This window comes from Lampris incognitus, chromosome 4 (assembly GCF_029633865.1).
Source record: "Lampris incognitus isolate fLamInc1 chromosome 4, fLamInc1.hap2, whole genome shotgun sequence".
In the NCBI taxonomy this organism is placed as follows: Eukaryota; Metazoa; Chordata; class Actinopteri; order Lampriformes; family Lampridae; genus Lampris; species Lampris incognitus.
Genome location: NC_079214.1, coordinates 39,918,955 through 39,938,965, shown reverse-complemented (window position 1 = coordinate 39,938,965; position 20,011 = coordinate 39,918,955). Strand labels below are relative to the sequence as shown.

General features: G+C 44.4%; 1 protein-coding gene across 1 annotated transcript in view; it reads right to left on the bottom strand.

Annotated features, from left to right (window-relative positions):
- The window catches only part of adamts18 (ADAM metallopeptidase with thrombospondin type 1 motif, 18), a 94,054-nt gene extending 75,914 nt beyond the window's left edge, over positions 1-18,140 (bottom strand). The window contains exons 1-4 of the mRNA XM_056278873.1: positions 18,033-18,140; positions 17,808-17,886; positions 16,799-17,127; positions 424-718 (exon numbers count right to left, since the gene is read on the bottom strand). Of these exons, the coding sequence (XP_056134848.1) occupies positions 424-718; positions 16,799-17,127; positions 17,808-17,886; positions 18,033-18,134 (805 nt within the window). The 5' untranslated portion in view covers positions 18,135-18,140. The remainder of the gene's footprint in view (positions 1-423; positions 719-16,798; positions 17,128-17,807; positions 17,887-18,032) is intronic.
- Between the last annotated feature and the right edge of the window lie 1,871 nt (positions 18,141-20,011).

Genomic DNA, 20,011 nt, shown 5'->3' with positions numbered 1-20,011 from the left:
AGAAAGAAGATAACCCTTTCAACTGCAGCAGAGATGGCTTCAACAGCATCCTTCTAGTATAGGCCCATTACAACAAATACAGTTCATCCAGACACAGAATGTTTAACACAGATATGAAACCTCACAAAAAAATCTATATGTCAAATTACCAAACTGTTTAATGGTTAGTTAACCATTATGCAATAATGCATAGTGCATTATCCACTATGCAATGCAATTTGACAACACAATTTTGTTAAAATAAATATTTATTGTATGACTATTTTATAGACAGCACAGGAAGCCTTCAACATGTTCAATCCAGTAACAAGGTAGTATATTTCATTTATAAAGCAGTGCTGTACACTGTAAATACATTTTCCTGAATTTAAATGCATACACTTGTTTCTTATAGTATAAGGAGAAGAGGGTTTCCTTACATACATTGCTTGCGGCGTCCACAAAAGTGTTGCCTCTGTAGCTTCCCATGTTGGTAGTCATGGTGACGTTGATGATGAAGACGGTGCTGGTGTTGGAGCTGAAGGAAGGGGTTGTCAGGACTAGAGGAAGTGTGGCGAGATGGGTTGCCAGATTCACCATGGACAAGGTGTTCGGCCGAGCGTTTGTAGACCACGTGCGGGTGGTGGCCACCAGGGGCACTGTAGTTGTGCTGGGCAGCTAGATGCTGGGGAAGCGGGGTGATAAAATACTCCTCCTCTGACACACGAATCAGACCTGACTGGATAGCAAAGATGAAGTGGACATGAGTATAGAGTCAGAAATCGCTGCATAGACTGGTGAGCACAGAAGATGAGACCAGGTATGACAAGAGCTGTGCATCAATCAATCAATCAATCAATCAATTAAGTTGCATTTTATATAGTGCTTTTCTAGCTGCAACAGCCACTCAAAGCATTTTACACACACACACACATCAACGTCGACACCCAGTTGTTTCCCAAAATTGAGAAATAAGTAGAACTGGTTAACTGACATTGGTATCAGACTGTTGACTAAGGTATCTGAGAAACAATAGATACCACAGCCTATTGAAAGTCTTCTCAGATAACTTGGTTTATAGTTGCAGGAGTGGGTTGCTGCCTACAGTTTGATAAAAGTCTGCCATAAAATATCAATCCTGCACCTATTCTGTTATTTTTCTAAACTATTTTCCAAGATATATTCTGTTTTGATTGCCGGAAAACAATTTAAAAGGCATGCTGTGATTTAAAACACACCACACGCAAATCATTCTTTGTGTTTTTGGTACCTGAAAAGGAGTATTATTCACATTTTCTTAACAATCCCTCCTTTATTGGTCAGCATCACTTGATAAAGTACAGCCATGTGTGAAGAAACATGGGCTCTCCACAGAGCCATTTGAAAGCAGTTCGCTGTTCACTATTCTGGCTGCTAGGAGAGCCACAGGTTATTGCTGAGGCAGCTTTTCAGTCAGGGAGCATTCCTCCCTATCCTAACCAGTGGGTGAACATGAAGTTCACCTCAAAACCCACCCCCATACTTAAAAACCAAACCCTGTTTTAAGATTAACAGACGCACACAGTGCAAGAGGAGCAGGCAATGGGTTCAGCTCAGCATACAGCTGCTGGGAGGTGGTGTGTCGTGGAAATTGCCTGCAAACACTCAAGACTCAGAAATAATTACACAACTGGTGGTTGATGATAAAGAATAAGTTGTATTGCATGAAACAGTGGGTACAAGCAGTGGGTGAACTTACTTTATTCTCACTGAACCAGAAGAGTCAGACAGACAGTCATCTCACTTATATTCCCTTTTCCTTAGACAAAGAAAAGTCTGACCATTGGTCAACTAAAGCCATACCTTTCCCTATACCTCAGACCATAGGTCAGTTTAAACATCTGGTCATCGCCAGTTAGGGGGGCCATATAGAATTACAAAGGACTGTGAATTAAGCAGGGAAGATGGGTGAGAAAGTAACACCCATCCCCCACTAGGAACATTCCTTACTCCTCTCTGGGTAGTTTTCAAGACCCTCTTTAAAGCAGATTTAAACAACAGGCATAGAGAATCAAACACACAATGAATAAATGATAACTCTTAATGCTTCATGCCAATGTCCTTCACAGATGATGTAGGATTTTGTTGTAAAGTCAAACAGTCGGAGGGGTTGCCAGCCTTTTTATGACTAGTTTACTAGGTAGCTAATCTAGTTATATAAAATGGCAACCGTACTTGTAATTAATGTATTAGTCATCCTCATTAGGTAAATTGAGAGTAGGATCTCATTTTCACAACATCACCAAATCTTTCGAACCAAACAAGACCTAGTCCATCTTGTTTCAATGAACCTTTTTAAGCTTATGCCATCGGAAAGACGCTATAGGTCAATCAGTTCAAACCCGTTTCAGAGACAGTTCTCCCCCCACTGCAATAACAACGCTCAGCTCCTTTCCCTCCTAACCATCACCCCTGCTACTCCTTAATGACCATGCTATTATTGTTATGTCCATCCATATGTATTTATTTATTGAATGTATTTATGTTGGGATGTTGGGCATGGTAACATGTAGCTACCATGCTGTGCCATAAACAAATACCACTAACCTGGTTTTGTGGCAATAAAGTTTCTTGAATCTTGAACCTTCAACTTCAATATATTAATTAATATATTATTCCTTTTTGTTCCAGAGATTAACCACCTGAGATTCAACACTGGTAAGATTCAAACGCTCAGCAAGTGACTAAGATATATCTACATGTTAATCAATGGCTTTGACCATTAAGTGAGATTGAATTGCAGCTGTGTGACACAGCCCTTCAGCTCCATCTTGAAGTGGTTGTGAGCTTCGCACCTGACAGTAAGATTGTAATACTGAACCTTAAACATTTCATCTGGATGTGGAATGCCATGGAATCTGATTTACTCCCAAACCTGGCAAATCTATGCTAAATATAAAATGTATATAAAATATGTGCATTCATTCCAAAGACACATATGCACAAATGCACTCACACACACTGACAGCTGCACACACACACACACACACACACGCACATACACACACCTTCCACTCATATTAGTCATTCATCAAATTCATCAAAACGACATACATGAGCATATACATATAACATAGACACAGATGAACATGTGCACACACATATGGTTGTGTGAGTGCGCATGTGCATGCATGTGCATGTGTGTTTACAAGGACCCTACCCCTGTATAATCGACCCGTTCCCCCCCAGACCGGCAGGTGGCAAAGTAAACAAAGACAAGACAATAGCGGAGCCATGCAGAGGCTCTTGTTGTCAAAACAATGGCTGGACACATGGCAGGTCGCCACCATCAGCCGGCGAAACAGCCAGTGAGTCTGATGGTCTTTTAGCAAGCTGGCTATCCACCATCCATCCGTCTATCCATTTTGTCTATTCATTCATTCAGTCATCCAATTGTTGGTTCATTTACCAGCAAATCTTTCCATCCAAATAATTTCTCATCTGTCCCATCTGTTTTTCAGTCCATTCATCTGTTCATTCTTCTGTTCATCAATCCATCCAATCATCCATCCATTCATCAATTCATCCATCAATCTATCATTTCATTCACTCACATAATTGTAAGTCTCTGTGAAAGTTAAGCTCTACAGTCATGTTAACAAAGCCATTCATAAGTAGTCCTCCTACCCTGTAATGAATACATTTAGACTTTTAGCTGCTTAGATTGGGGGACTGATAACTAGATGAGGAGTATCTCACTCAAATCACATGTGAATAAGTGCTTTCAAACCTTTATACATAAGATTATTAGATGTTGTAAGGTAGTGTAGATACTCTGATCCTCCTGCACTACTGCAGTCAGATCCTGACTCTGCAGTAGTGTAGGACGATCAGGTGATCAGGTAATTAACTATACTACATCTTTGTGCAATTGGAATTTTCTGTGTGTGAGTATTTATGGGGGGGGGGTCAGGGGCATGGGGTAGACGTGTCTGGCAGTTGCTAAGGGGTAGCAGGGTGTTGAGGAGTCTCACAGCCTGTGGGAAACAGCTGTTTCTCATGCTGGAGGTTCTGGCTTTCAGGCTGTGGAACCTCTTGTTGGAGGGGAGAGGAGTAAAGAGGTTGTGGGGTGTTTGTGAACTATCCAGTACAATGCTGCTGGACCCACGTGTGAAAAGTGTTATGAAAAGTGTCTTGGATGGCAGGCAGAGGGGGACCAATGATGCGCTTAGCAGTTTTTAAGCCCCACTCCACTGCCGTGCGATCCGCAGACCCAAACCATGTGGAGATGCAGCTTGCAAACACACTCTCAATAGTGCTTTGGTAAAAGGTGGGGAGGATGAGGTGGCGGAGGCCTGCTTGCTTCAGGCGTTGCTGGAAGTAGAGGCGCTATTGTGCTCTATTAGCCATGGATGTGACATGATAGCCCCATGTGAGATCCTCAGTGAGGTTTACACCGAGAAATTTGGTGCTGGCCATTCTCTCCACCATTGAGTTGTTGATGTGTAGAGGGGAAGGGATGTCTCCAGATCACCAGAAGTCCAGTTACCCTGTCCTCAGGATGCGCTGAGACATGCATGCTGACAAAAGAAAAAGACTGTGCATGCACGTGCGCACACACACACACACACACACATGCACATACACACACATCACTGTTGCTACCAGGCAGTTGGAATTAATTTCCACTCATTAAGAGTAAAAAGTACTTCCATCTGCTAACTGCTGGAAGAGAAAGAGATAGAGATTGAAATAAAGGCGTGAGAGAGAAAAATGTTGGGGCATGTTAGTTATGACTTTATGAGCTAACTTGGCCTGAATAGTGCTGGTTATCATAGGTTTACTGTTGGAATGTCATGGTTGTTGGTTGAAAGCAAAGTCCCTGACTACACTATCGATCATGATGGCAAATCAGAATAGACTCTTTATTATATGATTCTGAACATAAGCCAGATCTATTTATATTCGTTTTGTAAAACTCCATATTAACGAACGTTGTTACAGTTTTCTCTTTTATGCCTGTACCAATTCTACCTGGTTCGCTAGATTTTTTTACATTATCTTTTTTCTACTTTTTCTTTTCTTTTTTAACTCTAAATTTTAATTCTTCTAAAGTCTTAATACCTGTGCATTTATGCTACCATTTCACCAAGCTCGTGAAATGCAATTTCATTTCTTTACAAGCAGCATTTGATACTGAAAAGTATAAAAGTAATTGGGGTACAATGACAATAAAGGTTTTCGAATCCTCGAATGCTAAAGAAAGAGTCACACATTACTCAGTGATTTATTCTGAATGATGTTTCTGGGCCTGCAGTATTTCCCGAGTAGCAAACTAACAATATTGGTCTAGGGTCGACTCTGTTGGTAAGAATGTGCAAAACGTGCTGATAAAGTGGTTCTGCTGACTGATCCCAGAACACCACTCAACTGTAATAGAGGGATGCTGGGAGTGTGTGTTTAGTGTATCTGATATCCAAACCTATGAATGAACTCTGATATATCCGCGGGTCAGCCTACAAGTCTAGAGTCAGGATACAACCTGGGTTAACCATGAAAAGTTCTTTGGAAATATAACACAAATGTAATAAAATACTTCGCAGTAGTATGTTAAAAATAAAACAAATGTTGCCTGGTGTCCAGGTAGCGTAGCGGTCTATTCCATTGCCTACCAACACGGGGATCACCAGTTTGAATCCCTGTGTTACCTCCGGCTTGGTCGGGCATCCCTACAGACACAATTGGCAATGTCTGCAGGTGGGAAGCCGGATGTGGGTTTGTGTCCTGGTCGCTGCACTAGCACCTCCTCTGGTTGGTTGGGGTGCCTGTTCGGGGAGGACGGGGAACTGGGGGGAATAGCGTTATCCTCCCACATGCTACGTCCCCCTGGTGAAACTCCTCACTGTCAGGTGAAAAGAAGCGGCTGTTGACTCCACATGTATCGGAGGAGGTATGTGGTAGTCTGCAGCCCTCCCCGGATTGGCAGAGGGGGTGGAGGAGTGACCGGGACAGCTCGGAAGAGTGGGATAATTGGCTCGGTACAATTGGAGAGAAAATTTAAAAAAACAAACAAACAAACATGTTGCCACATCTGAACCACAGTCAATCATATTGTCAAAAGCCAACTTTTACATTTGTTGTACTGTTCAAATTCTTTGTTTACTGATGAGAATTATTGTGTATACTAAATAGTGGAGACGATATAACCCTTGCTTTATTGGTCATAAAACTGCAGGTATCCTCTGTCTATGTCACCTTGGACTCAAAATCGTTCATTTTAAAGAGTTGTCTACAAGATGTTATCATGGACATGTAAACAGCCAAAGTTGCCTTAGTTGGACACAGAGATGCTTTCTTAAGAGTCAGTTGTGATATGTGAAGATGTCACACTGCGGGCCATTCAGGAACAGTTTGGTCAGTATGCCTGTGCACACCGCAGAGACAGACACAGATGCAGAGGTTGCTTAAAGCTACAAATGTGTCCTTTCTATTTCAGTTGCACCTCTTCAGCTGTATGTTGATTGCCTCATGATGCACAATGTCTGCGTTAGATGAGTCGAGTTTCACAGAGACTTATGCATGCACTTTGCTGTCCCACTGAGACCTTCAGTTAGACCTTACATTAACACTATAAGGGACTAATGCTCTTTGCTGATCACCACTTGACTTCTACATGTTCATGCACACACACACACACACACACACACACACACACACACACACACACACACACACACATACACATACACATACACATACACATACACACACACACACACCAGCTCTGTCTGTCTGCCTGTCTCTCCTTCCACCCCAGGCACATATACACGCAGTAAGATTACAGGTTGAACGATCGAGGGCCGCATCCAGTCAGCGATATTCCTAGTTTCTACATGGGGGAAAAAAAAACCTTGAACATAATACTCTCACAGGACTTTCCTCTTTGCTCCCATGGAGCCACAGCGAGTGTTTGATGTGGCTCCCTTAGCCCTAAACTTACAAGACTCAACCACTGTCGACCAAGTCTGTCTGTCTCTTCAGCAAGGAAACAATTTATAGGCAAGAAGGGGAAAGACGGCATCATTAGTTTGTCTCTGTGTAAACTGCAGCCTCTTTTAAGGTTTCCAACCATGACATTATAAGGCAAATGAGTAAGTGCTTACATGCTGTTAAAGACTAGGGCCGAGCAGTGAGAAGCCCCAAGCCGGTGATTACCAAGCTCTAAAGCACATCTGCACTCCAGCTCAGCGGAGAGCTGCATGAATGCAGTGCAGAAAGGGGGGAGAAAAGGGTCTCAAGGCATCTAATTGATTCAGTAGAATAGAAAACTGAATAATTATGGTTAGCCCATTTTAATTTTATGTCCTAGAAATGCAGGGGGGGGGGCAATGGGAAGGCAAAAGGAAGAGAAAATATGATAATTCGGGATCACCGATTAGAAAAAGATTGGAGAGCACACAACATCTGAGCCTATGAGTGAAGATAGTCTTACTTTACCTTCCTGAAACATATGATCTGTTTTTCTCTTCTTTCCCCTTTTTACGAACATACCAGGCTTGGTAAAACATGTGACATCTTCCCTGACTATAGAAATCTTGTCTGAGTCGTGTAGTGTGTACCAGGCTTTACCCCATAAATGTATTAAAGTCCTTAACAGTCACTCAATTAGTGATAGTACCTCCTCATGTAACACTGAATGGGATCACAATGCACGATTAGCCTGGGGTCTCAGTGTCTGTTGGGCCTGACTAATTGTCTTTGAACAACCTACTGACACTCTGAAAGGTGATGTGTCTAGGGAACGGAGCAGGAGTGGGCACACACTCAATCACAAAGAGAGAAGTTGATGGTGTTTTATGACTCCTTTGTCATCTGGAAGCCTTTGGGCTTGGCCCTCTGAAGACCCAGCAGGGAACAGGAGGGATCCTCCCTGACCCGACCTAACCAGCCCTTACAAATGGAAATGTCCTCTTTCAAAGGGGTGCTAATTGCTCGTTAATTGGGTAACAGCACATCCCTAACACAGCTGGAACCCAGTATGGAAAAATGGACAAGTAGTGGGGTTATTTTAAGCATTAAAAAAAAAGGTACAGGACAAAATGGGGGTCAAAAAGTTACTTGTTTCAGTTATCCGTAAAGGGGAAACAAAGTTTTTAGATACAAATACCTGGATTTGTGGCATTTTGTCACATTTGCTGATGAACATCACTCATACATTCAAACACTCTCAGAGCAGAGTGAGGAACAAACTGATAAGTGCTGCATGGTAACCCAAATGTACTGAATATATGGGCTTGCACTTTGGCAGCGGTAAAAGTGCAGCGGCCCTCCAGCCTCCAACAGCAGGACCTAGGGCTATTTATTAGGTGGAGGTGACACAGATGGCAAGTTCCACTATTTCTATCTCTCTGACACTCCCTCTCTCCCTAGAGAATGTGGATGAACGGGAGGCTAAATGAATGGAGGGGTTGAAAGGAAATAAAAAAATAGAATCAGGCTTGTTGGAAAAAGATAATGAAACAGTGACGCTCTTGTAGGTAATCACTTTAAATCATGACAGAATGGCAAACAAAGGTCTGTTTCCTATGTTGTATTGCTATGGGTTGTGTGTTTTTCAGCTCTTTTCAGAATCCCAGGGCAGGCAATACTTAAAGGAAATATTAATGAGTGTTTTTAAACATGCTACAAATTAATTATCCCCTAGTAATTCCATGAACCTTTTGATTTCTGTTGTTAGACCCAGTAGTACCAAATATAGTGTAAGCAAGTAATGGTTTACTACAGCGCTGGAGAATTGACTTTGTCACTTTCAATAGTAGGTCACATAATGATGTATGGGCTCTGTTTGTAGAAAGTTACAGGAGCCACTTGAAGACTTCACCACTGACCATTAGTCTTGTGTGAGAAAGACTGCACAACCTAAAAAGAGCACATTTACGTGTGCACAAGCACACACATACACACACACACTCACATGTACAAAAAAAACTTATGCCCAGGACACTCCCTCTCGCCCTCTCTCTCTCGCTCTCTCTCTCTCTCTCTCTCTCTCTCTCTCTCTCTCTCTCTCTCTCTCTCTCTCTCACTTAGTCTCTCTCTCTCAAGCTCTGACTTAGTCTTTCCCTTTCACACACACACACATACACACACGCATATGTAGACACAAGCACACACACAGACTCACATGAATGAACTCGCACTTATACTCACACCCACTTTCTCCTCTCTCTCTCTCTCTCTCTCTCTCTCTCTCTCTCTCTCTCTCTCTCTCTTTTTCTCTCTCTAGCCATTTCTGCCTTTCAGGCAGGCACAAATACAGACTGACACACACACACACACACACACACACACACACACACACACACACACCACAACATCCCACACCCATGCTGAGAGTGGGCCCCCCTCTCCTGCTGGCACCTAACAGCGGGCACTACATCACTGTCAGTGGCCAGACCACCAGGGAACAGCCCCAGGCCACTCTTCTCTCAAAGCGCCGAGTGCTCAGCCTCTCCGTGGCAGGGCCCAGTCCCTGAATTATGGGCATGCTAGAGAGCCTCATTGAAGTAGGGGGACATTCCAATTTGTTGGCCTTTACTGAAAACGGACAGGTACAAATGGTCCGAGCACAGGCTGGAAATCAGTCATTCATGTGTCTTTTTAACTCCCAAAGCGCTTCTGGGATTTGGGTGCACTGAGGTGCACATGCGCACACATCATACGCCGTTTCCTTTCCCTTACCCTCTGGATTAGAAATCATGTATTGTCTCTACTCCACGAAACATCTTATGGGAAAATATTGTCCAGAGAAAATGTAGAATTTTGACACACAGCCGGCATGAAAATGTACACCTAGTGAAAAAAACTGCTCAATAAACACCACATAATATATATACACCCCAGGTGAAATGTACTGCCACTTTCTTTAAATATTACTGTCACTATTTGTTTTGTTTTGTTTGTTTGTTTTATATGTCCTGGATGGATTTTTTCTGAATATTTTTCAAAAATAAATGTTTCTACCACTACTTCGGGAAAAAACATTTTAAATTCCTTATCTTCTTCTTGATTAATATTTATGTAATATAATTTTACTCCTTCAACATTCCCAATTGTGAATTTTGCCTATCCTTCACACACCCCTGGGCTTTGCAGAGTCCACATCACCACCACCGAAATGAATGAGTGCCTTTTTCACACCATGGGAAACTCGATAGGCGTTTTTACACAGTGACCCCGCAATATTCCCGTAACGAAGACCCGTCTTTACGCCAGCTTTGTTTTTTACACTGAGCCAAACAAAAGTGGCATTATTGTGCCCAAGCGTGTGATTTGACATAGCATGCCGGCGTTGTGGAAGCAGAGGTGTCACGACGTGTATCATAACAGCATTGGCTGTCCTTTTTACACAGATGTCAATTTGGCTCTGTGGCTACCTCCGCTGCCGGCTTAATGCCAGAACATAAATGACCCCCCATTCCATGATCATAGGTTTTACACAAAACGGCAAGGCAGTTTAATGGCGCAACATTCCCGCCTTGAAAAGGCTGTGTAAAAAGCCCTTATGAGAGCATTGTTATGGAGACAGGCATGCTAGGCTGTTCCCTCTTCAGATGAGCTTATGAACAGTTTCCCGCGACAGCCTCTGATGGCTGCCATAACACACGTCACCGTGTCAACGACTTCCATCAGACACCAGTCTGGGTAAACACTGCTGGTCTGAGGTGCTTGAGAGCTTGACGGGGGAGGGAGGCGAGAAAAGATGAGCGCTATGAGGGAAGTTGTTTATTCACGCTTTCCCTGGTGGTTTTCCTCTCACACGTGGGTGTGCAAACACAGACTGACACGCTCACAAATAAACAAAGTTTACCTGGGGGGGTGATGGGTCACCACACAGACTCCATCTGCACATCCACACATCCAGAGTCAATTAGTCTCATGATCTTTACGCCTTGAAAAGACTGCCATGAATAAGGTGGGAACGTGGCACATTTGTGAGCCCTCTTTGAGGACACTGTATAATGCAACATGGAAATTTATCATGTTGGACATGTCATCTCAGCAACACCGTGGACCCTTAGAAAAAATGGCAGAAAATATGCTTTGTGCTGATGCTTCACAGCAAGAAGGTCCTGGGTTCGAACCCTGGGGTTGTCCAACCTGGGAGGCCATCCCAGGTTGTCCTCAGTGTGGAGTTTGCATGTTCTCCCTGTGTCTGTGATGGGTTTTCTCTGGGTGCTCCGGTTTCCCCCACCATCAAAAAGACAGTTAATACTCCTGTCTGTGCCCCGACGAAGGCAATGGAAAGACAAACTGGAGTTTGTCCCTGGGTGCTGCACGGCGGCTGCCCACTGCTCCTAGCTACACAGCTGGGATGGGTTAAATGCAAAGGGAGAATTTCCCTTCGGGGATCGATAGTGTATATCAAAATCAAAATCAGAAAATAATGCAAATGAATAGACACTTCTACAGTAGCCCCTGAAGTAAGAGACCAAAATATACATTCGTTGACAAAAACAGATTTAAGATGTGTCACTAAAAAGACACACCATCTCATGATTTATAAGTAAAACTGAATTTAATAGCGTGGTTCACCAGCTGTTCCCAATATGGGAGAGCGAGGAAAGAAACATTTCCTCTGACAGTTAGGTCCTGTCATCATATAAAAAGTCACCATTTGACTTTTTTTTTTGTGTGTGTGTTCTGAGTTCATTTCACTGACAAAAAACTATGATGGAGGGTTTTCAATGACGTGACGGAAACAAGGAGTTTGCATCAGAGGGTTTATGTATATCAGCCTATACCACCTTAAGACACAGGACAGTGCAGGAAGACAAGTCAGTAGATCCTTTCACGTGCACAGTAGTTAGTGTTGCTGTGAGAGCCCAACCTGTCTGACCGGGCTTGAAGGACTTGGGGAAAAATCACAGCAAAGGTCATGGTCAGCTCTTTGTCTCTTTATTTGTGCACTTCTTCTTCAGAGAGAGGGGCCAGAGTTGCGAGCCATGAATATAAGGACCAGTATACTAAATATGGAAACACAATTAGGCGGGTTTGCACAGACGAAAGGACAGTCTTACATGGGCTTCAAACTGTGCTGTGTGCACAGGCTTGCCAGCCAAATTAAAGTTGAATGCTCTGCAATCTGGGCCTTAGCGCGCATTTGTCTGCATGTCGCATGATTGATTTTGTTGCTTTGTTGGGAAGTGGTTCCATTTCCTATTCCGGCTCACTGCCTTTGCTCACCATCTCATGGTTAGTGAACAATACAAAGCCATAATAAGTATGTAAACACGTGTTTGTGGCAGTGTTTTCAAATGTGATTCGGTTTTCAAATTGGTTAGCTTCCGATTAAGGATCCTGATTCCTGACCAGTTTAAGAGTGCATAAAGAACAATGTTGTTGATGGTATAGGCAGTGTTCTTTCTGATCTACTCCAATTTGATTTGTTTTACCTATCTATTTATGTCTGTCTGTCTGTCTGTCTGTCTGTCTGTCTGTCTGTCTAGCTACCTGTCTGTCTTTCTGTCTGTCTGTGTATCTATCTATCCATCCTCATTTTAAAAAAAAAAGTACCATAACACTGTATCACAGTCACACTATGGATGGTATAACAACATGAATTTTCCCTTAAAAGCACCAGCCCTGACCTGATGATGTAGGAGACATCATGGTCTGGTCACCCCAGAACAAAGATTCCTCTCCTAAAAAGCAGGCTGGGAAGGTAGAAGAGGAGCTGTAAATCACCTTTCCTCATTGCATTTGCACAAACCATGGAGCAGCTCTGAACTTGCACTACAAAAGTGAGGACTTACCCCCACACCACCCCGCTTCACCCTACCCCACCCCCCAAAACGACCCAACAGAGAGGATTGGGGTCAACCAGCAGACCAACCTCCAGCCCAAATACCCCAAAAAGAAAGAAAACAGACTAAGAGAATTAAGTGTCCGCACACAACGCTTTATCAGACCTCTCCTACAACTGCAGCCGGTCCTCGCAAATCAGGAAAATTACATCTGCACTTGACGTCTTTTCAGATCTTACTGGTAAGCCAGACCACTCGATTTCATGCAGAAAAGAGAAGCATGGCCCATCCTGAATACGCGCTGGGAGTGATTAAAACACAAGGAATGACACATCACTTTAAATTATTCAGGATTTACAGAGGAAAATCCCTCTCTGCCTGCCCTCTGTCCACTCTGCCCTGCTCTTAATTCCATCTCACCCTTGTCTTGATTTAAACAGCTGAATCCCACATCCATCTGTCTGGCGGAGACTGAAGTGAATTTATTAGGGGAAAAAAAATCAAAATAAATGAACACCCAGAAGACAGGGTTTGGGTTTGGGTCTGGACTAGTGACTTGTGTTGACGCCTCTAGTGCTATTGCTATTTACGTGTGCATCTGTGCCGGCTCAAGTCCTAAACCCATTTTTGACTGCCCCCCCCCCCTTTTCTTTCTCCATCCTGGACTCTGTTGGACAAAGACAACGATGTCTTTGAAAGAGACAGAGAGAGAGAGAGAGAGAGAGAGAGAGAGAGAGAGAGAGATTACTCACTTTGGAAAGAAAAACGCGGGGGTAAGGAGTTGCTCTCTTTATCTCCGTCACTCTCTCCCGCCCTCTCTCACTCCATTTCTCCTTCAGAGGCTTTTGACAAAGACAGAGTCCATCTCTGCAAGTCTTTATGAAGAGACCATCCAGCCTCCCTGGGAGCTTCCCCTCCAAACAATGAATTAACATTCTTCCTGCACAACACTTTTTCAGCTTCACACTCGGACTCAGCTCTCTTCCCATTCATTAATTCATCCTCTCCCTCTCCCTCTCCCTCCCGCTCTCTCTCTGGGAATCCTTTTTCTGAATTTTCCTCTCTTGCCTACTTACCACTGCCTATAAATTTCAGCTTCTGTCTGTCTGTCTGTCTCTCTTTGAAATAAGCTCTCTCTGACTGTTTGTTTTCATCCAGCTTTCTTTATTTTTGCCCCCTCTGTCTCGTCATTCCTGTTTGTGTGTGTGTGTGTGGGGGGGGGGGGGTCTCGTGCTCGCTATTCTCTCTCTCTCTCTCTCTCTCTCTCTCTCTCTCTCTCTCTCTCTCTCTCTCTCTCTCTCTCTCTCTCTCTCTCTCTCTCTCTCTCCCTGTATTTCAGGGGCCCATGCCATTGGAGATTGCAGACTGTGGGGGATAAAGATGGGATGAATGGCTCCTCATTTGTACTTAATCCAAAGCTTCTGGTCAGAAGACAAGATGAAAAGCAGGGGTTAACCGCGGCGTTGGTCTGAGCCACACAGCAGCCTTTTCCACCCTTTGCACCATCACCACACACACACACACACACACACACACACACACACACACACACACACACACACACACACACACACACACACACACACACAGATGGGCTGACTGAGAGGAAAAGACAGTGAGGAGGAAAAAGGCCCAGACATCCATTCTGATGCATTTTTCATTCCTCCTCTCTTTTATTCCTAAATGCTCTTTTTTTATTATTCACAGCTCCACTTCCTTCATCCATCCAACCTTGGCCTGACAAACCTGACCAAAAAACCTGACCAAAAAACCTGACAAATAAAAGAAAAGAAAAAAAGACGCAAGTCCATTTGCTGAGGGAATCTCCGCCAACGATGGCCCCAAGATTATTCTTGGAGAAGAGGAGGCTCAAAAAAAAAGAGGATGCGGGAGAAAGAAATAGAAAGATTCTAGCCTAAAGATGGGGGGATGATGAAAAAAAGAGAGATCAAAGTAGTGGCCTCGCAGTCTATTCAAATACAATCGCAGTCCAATCACATTGAGTTCTCGCAGTGCTTTTAAAAGAACGGGTCAGTGGTGGTTTATTGTGAGCGGGAGCTAGCCTAATGAAAGGGACAATACAAAGATTAGTAGTGCCGGCCAGGCGGCTCAAACTTCACCCTGGCTTTAATTGCACCAAACAAGGGGAGATGGAGAGGCAGGGCAAACAGAGGACAAAAGAACAGGGGAACCACAGAGGGAGGTAGAGAGGCTACAGAGACAAACAGGGGTTCAGGCTTTATAAGGATGTGTAGTGTGTCCTTCTGGTCTGGGCTACTATAGGGGTGTGGCAAGGAACGGTGTGTGTGTGTGTGTGTGTGTGTGTGTGTGTGTGTGTGTGTGTGTGTGTGTGTGTGTGCTTGAGGGTCTTGGTACCATGCAAACCACACATAATAGCAGTGGATCTCTTAATAACCAAGTCGTCACAGCTGAAGAGCACATCTGTATCTCAAATGTAAACACTTCTAAATAAGTTGAGGATTCCCGTGAAAATGTACTCCAAGTGAGGGCATAATGATGTTCAACCTTATTTGCACACATCTTGTTAGCAGCACAGCATACAAACAACTGTATTGACCCTCCTTTGGGGTTTGTGGTCCGGTCTGTCTTTTGAGTATGTCTGTTTTGCACACTGGTTTAGGAATAAATAGTTTCAACAGCATGTGCTTCAAATGCTAAACAATGTATTGTAATACGGTAGTTAAAATCTGCAGGCAGTGTTGTTATATTGCAAATATACCCATATTCCTCTAAAGGCTCTAGTTTGTGGATGGTGCAAGGCTGATGGTAGCGCTAACGCAGGCGCAGTGACAATTTCGTTGGGGGCAAGGTGGTTTTTCTCTCACCTGAGCGTGTTGCTAATTTGCAGACTCGCCGTGACATCTTTTGCACCGAAATGGGTGTGGGGGTGCAGGAGAGGGTGTGTCAGTCAAAATCAGGTGGCGCAGTGCTAGTTTGGTATCAAATAAAACCAAATATTATGCCAGACTCTTCGCCTGGCCAAACCACATCCTTGTGCAGATGCAGGCGTTGTGTGGTAGTTTCCGGGCTTTAGGTGAATCCGCACTAAGCACAGACTTATCCAAAATCACACACACCACTTTAGTGTATGTTATGTTGGCCTATTTCATGAATAATTTAACTAATGACTACTGTCCAAAACCTTTTTAATCACAAAACAAAATAGCTGCACGTGTATCGTTGCCTTCCAACATAAAACAGTCAACGTGCGTCATTACACATGGAGAACAACGGTGACGGGGATTTCAATATTTCAATTAACCTCATTCAACCTGAAAGAACGAGCTGATTGCCTAGGCTAATTGATCCGTGGTCACAGCTATTTAAGGTCTCCTGCTGTGCTCACAGAATGTGTGGGAAAGACAGGAAGACGCTGGTGAGAACGAAGACACATTAAACGGTAGCCTGTCAAATAATCATATTTGCATGTTGTGTTGTCTCATATCACCTTGGAATTGGTCTGCTGTATGTTCACATGGAGACTCTGCACCTCCCTCCCAAACAAGGACGTCAGTTTGCTCCTGGGTCAAGCATTTCTGCCTTCGCCAGTTTGGACTTCCGCCGTCCATTACGAAATTGGCAGTTCGCCATGACAGAGCGTGCCCTGCTTTTAAAGGGAATGAGAGGAGCTGATTTGATTGGCCGTAATTGAAGACAGCCTCCACCACTCCTACTGATAATTTATTCCTTCTAATCCAACCCTTTTACAACTGCGCCTCTGTTGCGCCCAATAACTGCCAGTGCAGCATGTCCCAATATTAGGAAAAAAGTATTGGCCACACCTTAGATCGACTTGTGCCTTGAACTAGTGCCAGCACCTTCGACTGCGCTATGACCTGGAAACTAGAGCCCTAAAAATGATCCGCCCAAAGAACTCTAAATAAATGCATTAAGGCAAGGAATTTGCTGAGGTGGAACCAAAAATTTGAATGTCTGATAGTGCTAAAGCAAATACAGCCTATCTTAACTTGACCCAAAACCCAAAATAGAGAGCAGATCTGTCGGGCACTCACCAGCCCAGAGCATGTTGATATGGCTGCAGAGGAGGCCTCCAGGTTTCGTATGAATCCCTGGTACAGGCAGCTGTGAAAGCCAGCATCCCCCGTCACCGTGGTGATGCCCTCCAACCCCAGCGTCTGCACGGTGAATCCTGGGCCAACCACGGAGGACGGCTGAAGGTCCAGCTGCATGTCCCGCCCAAAGGCTGAGAGATGGTAGTGCACCTGACCCCCAGGGGGAGACGGAGAGAGGGACCTCCTGCCGCGATGGCCTCGCCTAGTGACATCGTGAGTCAGGTACCCCCCTTCAGCATCCACTTCTACTGGTGTTACAAACACATAGTCTAAAGGAAGACAGATGAACAGCAAGTTGAGAGACACAATGGCGTAACCTTACAGAGTCGTGTGGCCACTCTAAAGTTTGAAGGGTGCGAATGCAACGCTACCTCACGGGACGAGCTTGTGTTCGGGTGAGGGTTCGGTCCTACATAATATATAAGTCATTGCTTGAGAATCAAATGTTGTAAAGCATTAAATGACGATTTCATTCAATCATTATGTTGTTCTGTAACCTCTAATATTCATTTTGATCCACTGAGAAACAAAGAGGCTGCACATTAAATACTAGAAACAATTTCTCTCCCTCTCTCCCTCTCTCTCTGTTAGTACATCTCTCTCTCCCCCCTCTCGCTTCCGCTCTACAACCGCTAAATCAAAGAACAGAAATCATCTGAACTCGCTCCCGTTGTCTCTCAAAGATGAAAGAGTCGATGGGACTCCCTCTCCACCCTCTCCACCCACCCACCGACTGCATGCGCGCGGTCCCATCAGCTATGCCTCCAGCCCACGGCGGCATGCATGTGCCTTATGGCTGTACCTGCTGACACTGCCTGTCCCATGACGGGACGTTTTTGGGCGCTTTGATTTCATTTGGGTAATTGGTAAATGAAATTACAACAAAAAACACACAGCTTATGTTCAGCCAATTTGTTTCACGACCAACACTGGTGCAAAAGCAACTCACCGTGATTTAATCCGTGGGTGCCGCCGGCGTAAGCGGCCGAGACGGTGTGAACGGAAGGCGAGCAGCAAATATGCAGCGTCTGCAATAGACAAATAAATAAATAAATAAACCAACCGACAGGTTGCAACAAGTTGAAATGTGCTGAAACGATCAACAGAGTCACATCTACAAATAAAAAGGGAATGATGACTACAGATGCAATAGCCTATTTCTGAGTCCACTTGCCTTGATAGCGCTCCAGGACAAGAGACTCGAAAGCAGCTTGACTGACGTGCAGCTGACCAGAGGGATAGGTAAAGTCCATATCAGGAGGAAAAGGCAATCCATGATGGCATGCAAGCTGCACCTCCTCCGTTACCTCACCAGACTGAGAGAAAGGGGTAATAACCGGCGGCAGCGCATAGTGCAACTGGTGTGCATGCTTTATTTATTTATCACTGAGATGTGTTTGCCCCTCGCTTCGCCCAGGTGAAGTCCTCCGCCGGTTCCGTCAGCCGTCGCCGCGCACACTCACAGGTAGGCTGCACGGCGATCACCGTGAGGAGTGCTGCCGCTGCGGCGGAGCGCGGCGAGCAACCAATCAGCGCGCAGCATCTCGTCCGTGTGTGTGTGTGTGTGTGCGTGTGTGCGTGCGTGTGTGTGTGTGATGAGGACAAGCTCCCATAATGTTGAGTCGAGGGGAGACACGGCGGCCGTTTTGTGGTGTTGAGTGTTACAACTGGAGGGACGGTGGGTGAGACGCCCCACGGTAAAATCAGGCGCAATCCGTAACTTGAGCGTTTCTGGGATTTTTGTCCCTCACATACCGTGAGACAGAACACGCGCACGCACATGCATTCATGCACGCACGCACCCACACACACACATACAAGCACACGTAAACACGCCTAGACGCACACACACACACTCGGACGCACACACATACACAAGAACAGAACTTCATTTGTTACTGTTGTTGTTTTACTACATTGTTTACATCAGTGACCTTTACTCATTTTATTATATGCTGTTATTTGTCTCGGCCGTGCTTTGTTAACACAAATCTTGCCTATCGTTTTGTCACGTGAACTGAACTGAACTGATACCCGTTTCTTGGCAGCAAACAAACATAAACATGCAAGTGCGAACGAGCCAATAGACTACAGGCACTTCACCCAGCATTTTAGGCACCGGTGTTAATCACTAGACAATTAAACCAGGTACGATGGAGGCATGTCGTTATCTATTTAAAAGTCATAGAAATAAAGCTGCCGCGTCAAAATTACAGGTCACACAAACTTCATGCGCACGTTTGGAACAGTCGTATAATGTCAATCACTGTGAACAGGTGTTCTTGCTCCCTTCGGCCTGCAAACACCTGGAATGCATGTAGACAGACACAGACAGAAATCCATGCATGGCAAACTACCAACATATCTCGCCAAACACATACTCACACACTTTCCAACCTAATCAAGGCTTTTCATACCTTCTTCCTCCATTTAGCACCATTCAGAGCCATGTCAGGTGTGAGATTAGTCCAGATTAAACCCTGCAACCAATAGAGGCCTATAGAGTCCATAATGTTTATAAATGGGAAAACAAAAGCCTATTGAGAGGGCACTCATCTTTTATCTGTCATTCTCATAGTACTTCCTGATACCAACATAAACCATGGACTGCCATTTAGATAAACAGTGATTTGCAAAGAGAGCTCACTTTACATTGTCAGGGACAGCCTTTCACATCTGTAAGGTCTGCTCGTTCCTTTAAATTCCAGTTATGTATTAGGACTAAAATGGTAAATGGATTGCATTTATATAATGCTTTTCTGGCTGCAACAGCGACTCAAAGCACTTTACAATCGATGAAGGCCTCGCATTCACCCACACCACGTGCCACACCGCACAGTGCGCGTGCGCGCACACACACACACACACGGTGGTGTCAACCATGCAAGGTAACAACCAACTCATCAGGAGCAGTTAGGGGTTTGGCGTCTTGCTCAAGGACACCCCGACATTTTTGCAAGGAGGAGCCGAGGATCGAACCGGCCAACCTCCAGACAACCTGCCCTACCTCCGAGCCACCGTTGCCCCAACTAACTAGATGCAATACCCTACCACTACTTTAATTTATATGAGAACATATACAAGCATATCTAGAAAAACTCTTCCTTTCAGAATTTTGGTCATTTTTACATACTGGATATGATGAAGAGAAAC